This window comes from Haliotis rubra, unplaced genomic scaffold (assembly GCF_003918875.1).
Source record: "Haliotis rubra isolate DU_JTF1 unplaced genomic scaffold, ASM391887v1 Scf152, whole genome shotgun sequence".
NCBI classification, from domain to species: domain Eukaryota; kingdom Metazoa; phylum Mollusca; class Gastropoda; order Lepetellida; family Haliotidae; genus Haliotis; species Haliotis rubra.
The window spans coordinates 1,042,395-1,048,499 of NW_025765470.1; the positions used below are offsets into that span (position 1 = coordinate 1,042,395).

Here is a 6,105-nt window from a genome sequence, read left to right on the forward strand (position 1 = left end):
CAGACAGGTACAACTGTCCAATCCAACTGTTGACAATGGTATCATCTGCACCTGATGTGTTCTGACAGCCCAACCGTCCAATCCAACTGTTGACAATAGACTCATCTGCATCCGATATGTCTGACAGCCAAACCGTCCAATCCAACTGTTGACAATAGAATCATCTGCACCCGGTATGTTCTGACTTTACAACTGTCCAATCCAACTGTTGACAGTAGATTCATCTGCGCCCGATATGTTCTGACTTTACAACCGTCCAATCCAACTGTTGACAGTAGACTCATCTGCACCCGATATGTTCTGACTTTACAACCGTCCAATCCAACTGTTGACAGTAGACTCATCTGCACCCGATATGTTCTGACTTTACAACCGTCCAATCCAACTGTTGACAATAGACTCATCTGCACCCGATATGTTCTGACTTTACAACCGTCCAATCCAACTGTTGACAGTAGACTCATCTGCACCCGATATGTTCTGACTTTACAACCGTCCAATCCAACTGTTGACAGTAGACTCATCTGCACCATCTGACTTTACCCGATACTGTTCTTCTGACTCATCTTACAGCCGTCCAATCCAACTGTTGACAGTAGACTCATCTGCACCCGATATGTTCTGACTTTACAACCGTCCAATCCAACTGTTGACAGTAGACTCATCTGCACCCGATATGTTCTGACTTTACAACCGTCCAATCCAACTGTTGACAGTAGACTCATCTGCACCCGATATGTTCTGACTTTACAACCGTCCAATCCAACTGTTGACAGTAGACTCATCTCTGACTTTACAACCGTCAATCAACTGTTGTACAGTAGACCCATCTGCACCCGATATGTTCTGACTTTACAACCGTCCAATCCAACTGTTGACAGTAGACTCACTGCACCCATGACTGTCCAATCCAACTGTTGACAGTAGACTCATCTGCACCCGATATGTTCTGACTTTACAACCGTCCAATCCAACTGTTGACAGTAGACTCATCTGCACCCGATATCTTCTGACTTTACAACCGTCCAATCCAACTGTTGACAGTAGACTCATCTGCACCCGATATGTTCTGACTTTACAACCGTCCAATCCAACTGTTGACAGTAGACTCATCTGCACCCGATATGTTCTGACAGGTTCTGAACCTGATCAGATCTTGATTTATTATTAATGATCTTCATACGATCTGCACCGTTGTTAACATGGATTCAACATTGGAAATACTGGCATGAATTCTTCTCTTGAGAAACAAATATTTCTGAATCACATAGTAACCTGTTTAATTTGATTCACAGAATCATACAATGGGCTTTCTATTCACTCTGCTGAGCATATTTACGTCGTTCGCTTATTGAGGTCAATCGCATACACAGTTTAATAACTTGACAGTATTCCTTCGTGATTCGCGAGTATACGTTGAAATCATTAATGATGATTTTGCCAATAAACTCACTAGCAACGATATTTTCCGGGTGTTAATGTGAATTTTATGGTCTGACATTTGACAAGCAGCATGAAATGTGATCCCCCATTTTGAGGGTACACTGGTCGAATTGAATTTATGAAAGGGTTTTAATTGGAAAACATTGTCTTACGTGCATTATTGTCACAGGTGAGTGAGTGGGTTTATTTTTACGCCGTTTTAGCAATATTCCAGTAATATCACGGCGGGTGACACCAGAAATGGGCTTAACACATTGTACCCATGTGGGGAATCGAATCCGGGTCCTCGCTTTAACCACTGTGCTACGTCATCGTCCCTATTTTCACAGGTGACACTAATTATGTATGCACATAGACACTAATTACATATAAATATTAGCCAAGGCCAAAAGCAACAACAACAACCCGAATAATACAATGTCTGGGATATGATAGAAGAGACACTAAGTCATTATGTCTCAATCAGTTGTTCTTGCCCCATAGATCAAGTTCGCCTGCACTATCTGAGTGCTTTGACATAATCTATACTCTCGAGACTGTCAGATCTGGCTCGGAAAACACGAAAAATCACAAATTCTACTTATTACAATTTGCTTTAGACATCTGAGGTAACATTGTGAAAGATATCGCAGTGTTTGAGTCACGAGTTTTAATTGCATTACACTGTTTATTCCGTCAGAGTTATCCCAAGAGTGAGTTTGTCATGATACTGCATTACTACACAGATCAGGTTCTCTAGTGTGGAGTCGTGCATTGCGTCTAGAATTGACTCTAGTCTTGAGCCTCTCGTTGCATCTAGTGTTGCGGCTAGTGTTGAGTCACGCGTTGCGTCCAGCGTTGTTTCTAGTGTTGAGTAGCGCGTTGCGATCAGCGTTGTGTCTAGTGTTGAGTCGCGCGTTGCGATCAGCGTTGTGTCTAGTGTTGAGTCGCCAGTTGCGACCAGTGTTGCGTCTAGTGTTGAGTCGCGGGTTGCGACCAGCGTTGTGTCTAGTGTTGAGTCGCTTGTTGCGACCAGCGTTGTGTCTAGTGTTGAGTCGCGCATTGCAACCAACGTTGTGTCTAGTGTTGAGTCGCGCGTTGCGCCTTGTGTTAAGCCGACCGTTGCGGCTAGTGTTGCGTCTAGTGTTGAGCCACGCTTTGCGTCCAGCATTGCGTCCAGCGTTGTGTCTAGTGTTGCGTCTAGTGTTGCATCTTCTGTTGTGTTTAGTGTTGACTGGCGCATTGCGTCCAGGGTTGTGTTTAGTGTTGCGTCTAGTGTTTCGTCGCCAGTTGCAACCAGCTTTGTGTCTAGTGTTGAGTCGCGCGTTGCGCCTTCTGTTAAGCCGAGCGTTGCGGCTAGTGTTGCGTGTAGCGTTGAGCCACCGTTTGCGTCCAGAATTGCGTCCAGCGTTATGTCTAGTGTTGCGTCTAGTGTTGAGTCGCCAGTTGCGACCAGCTTTGTGTCTAGTATTGAGCCGCGAATGGCAACCAGCGTTGTGTCTAGTGTTGAGTCGCGCGTTGCGCCTTGTGTTAAGCCGAGCGCTGCGGCTAGTGTTGCGTCTAGTGTTGAGCCACGCTTTGCATCCAGCATTGCGTCCAGCGTTATGTCTAGTGTTGAGTCGAGCGTTGCGCCTTCTGTTACGCCGAGCGTTGCGGATAGTGTTGCGTGTAGCGTTGAGCCACGCTTTGCGTCCAGCATTGCAACCAGCGTGTCTAGTGTTGCGTCTAGTGTTGAGTCGCCATTTGCGACGAGCGTTGTGTCTTGTGTTGAGTCGCGCATTGCAACCAGCGTTGTGTCTAGTGTTGAGCCGCACGTTGCGCCTTGTGTTAAGCCGAGCGCTGCGGACAGTGTTGCGTCTAGTGTTGAGCCACGTTTTGCGTCCAGCATTGCGCCTAGTGTTAAGTCGAGCGTTGCATCTTCTGTTGTGTCCAGTGTTGAGTGGCGCATTATGACCAGCGTTGTGCCTAGAGTTAAGTCGTTCGTTGCGACCAGCGTTGTGTCTAGTGTTGAGTCACACATTGCGACCAGCGTTGTGTCTAGTTTTGAGTGGCGCATTGCTGCTGGCGTTGTGGCTAGTGCTGCATCTAGTGTTGAGTCGCGCTTTGCAACCAGCGTTGTGTCTAGTTTTGGGTGGCGTGTTGCTGGCGTTGTGTCTTGTGTTGAGTGGCCAGTTGCGAATAATGTTGAGTCTAGTGTTGAGTCACGTGTTTCGTCTTGTGTTAAGCCGAGCGTTGCATCATCTGTTGTGTCTAGTATTGAGTGGCGCGTTGTTGCTGGCATTGCGGCTAGTGTTGCGTGTAGTGTTGGGTCTCGCGTTGTGACCAGCGTTGTGTCTAGTGTTGCGTCATGTATTGAGTCGCGCGTTGCAACCATCGTTGCGTGTAGTGTTGAGTCGCGCTTTGCGTCTAGTGTTGCGTCTAGTGTTTCGTCTAGTGTTGAGCCGCACGTTGCGTCTAGTGTTGCGTCGAGTCGGGCGTTACGTCCAGCGTTTTTGAGGCTAGCGTTGCGTCGCGGTTTGCGTCTAGTGTTGCGTCTAGTGTTGTGTCTAGTGTTGTGTCTAGTGTTGTGTCTAATCTTGAGTCGCGCGTTACGTCCAGCGTTTAGGCTAGCGTTGCGTCGCGCTTTGCGCCTAGTCTTGCGTCGCGCTTTGCGCCTAGTGTTGCGTCTAGTGTTGAGTCGCGCTTTGCGTCTAGTGTTGTGTCTGGTGTTGCGTCTAGTGATGAGCCGCACGTTGCGTCTAATGTTATGTCTAATCTTGAGCGTTTAATGTTATGTCTTAATCTTTACGTCCAGCGTTGAGGCTAGCGTTGCGTCGCGCTTTTGCGTCTAGTGTTGCGTCTAGTGTTGAGTCACGCATTGTGACCAGCGTTGTCTCTAGTGTTGAGTCGCAGGTTGCGACCAGCGTTGTGTCTAGTGTTTAGTCGCCAGCTGCGACCAGCGTTATCTCTAATGTTTAGTCGCGGGTTGCGACCAGCGTTGTCTCTAGTGTTGAGTCGCAGGTTGCGACCAGCGTTGTCTCTAGTGTTGAGTCGCGGGCTGCGACCAGCGTGTGTCTAGTGTTGAGTCGCGGGTTGCGACCAGCGTTGTGTCTAGTGTTGAGTCACGCGTTGTGACCAGCGTTGTGTCTAGTGTTGCGTCGCGCGTTGCAACCAGCTTTGTGTCTAGTGTTGAGTGACCAGTTGCAACCAGCGTTGTGTCTAGGCGCGAGTTGCGTCTTGTGTTAAGCCAAGCGTTGCATCTTCTGTTGTGTCCAGTGTTGAGTGGCGCGTTGTTGCTGGCGTTGCGGCTAGTGTTGCGTATTGTGCTGAGTCGCACGTTCCGTCCAGCGTTGAAGCTAGCGTTGCGTTGCGCTTTGCGTCTAGTGTTGCGTCTAGTGTTGTGTTTAATCTTGAGTCGCGCGTTACGTCCAGCGTTGAGGCTAACGTTGCGTCGCGCTTTGCGTCTGGTGTTGAGCCGCGCGTTGCGTCTAGTGTTGTGTCTAGTCTTGAGTCGTGCGTTACGTCCAGCGTTGCGGTTAGCGTCCCGTCGCGCTTTGCGTCTAGTTTTGAGTCACGTGTTTCGTTAAATACCTCACATAATGCAAACAGGTATATGACACGGTTAAAAGCCAGCTGTTGAAGCCAAGCAGCAGAGGGAATGTATGCTGTTTTCTGTTTTGGTTCTCGATGTTAAGCAAAACAAAACATGGACCCCAAGGGTGTGTCTCTGTTTCTTTGACATACATTGAGCATATCACGGCCATATACTGAATGCATGACATCAGCCATGTAACAAGATATAAAGAACGGACTTCACACAGTGTGAAAATACCCACAAGCCAATATCATAACAACTATGCTATCTCTCTCCCAAGTATTTTTAACTACGATTAGCGATCAGTCTTCGATCATATATCGACTATTTTGTACTTGAACGAGAAGAGGGAGTGTGATCAGGATGGCGCACCAACGTTAAACACCGGCCAGAGTAATATCAAACGTTGACCCACTAACCTCAAAGGGGTAAGGTGAATAAACATACACCAACCCACTTCGATCAGTGATATAGGGAATACGGAAGTTGTTCCAATCCTGGAAAAAATGTTCATTTCTTTCTTTGCCTGAAATAGAATACTCTGTGAATAGTTGAGAGAGTGCATAGGAACAGCTGATCTTCTGCAGCTGGGCCCTTCCACCTGGACTCGCTCAGCTGGGTAACCCATATTCTGTGCCGAGGACAAGACACTGCAAACACTGATCCCTCTGTCTACATTAACTAATACTCAGATGGCACTACATAGCGTTTGTCATTTTGGCAAGCAAACACACACACAATTTCTTTGAAGGAATCGAAGCAATATGTCTTGAGTCTAATCTTACTCGTGAACGTCTCTATAAGAAGATCCAGAAAAAAATGTCTTCTGAGGCTGATCTAGTTTAAGGTGGTAAATTGAGCTATTTGTGATTTATAACTCAGTCAGAGTTGAGTACAGCATAATTCCAAATTAAAATCGACAAATTGACACAGTAGAAGTCATTTTTCTTCAGGAAGACGTGCGGAAAGAGATGAACTAGCATTGTCGGGTAAATCTGCCTGTCGCATCCACAGTGTTACCACACTGGTCCAGATTGATGGGCGAAAAACAATCCCAGCAGCGAGATATTAGGTGGGTCGGCATTGACACAATGACAGGCCTTGAAGAT

The 6,105-nt window shown here is 47.1% G+C and overlaps 1 protein-coding gene across 1 annotated transcript; it reads right to left on the reverse strand.

The window, feature by feature from the left end:
- Nucleotides 1-2,110: 2,110 nt before the first annotated feature.
- On the reverse strand, nucleotides 2,111-3,796 carry LOC124270482 (ice nucleation protein-like). The gene has a single exon (XM_046705481.1). It carries the CDS (start codon nucleotides 3,794-3,796, stop codon nucleotides 2,111-2,113), a length of 1,686 nt encoding a protein of 561 aa, XP_046561437.1.
- Nucleotides 3,797-6,105: the final 2,309 nt, after the last annotated feature.

Coding starts and splice junctions, on each gene's coding strand:
- LOC124270482 (XM_046705481.1), bottom strand. CDS start 3,796: ATGGTTGCAACGCGCGACTCAATACATGACGCAACACTAGACACAACG.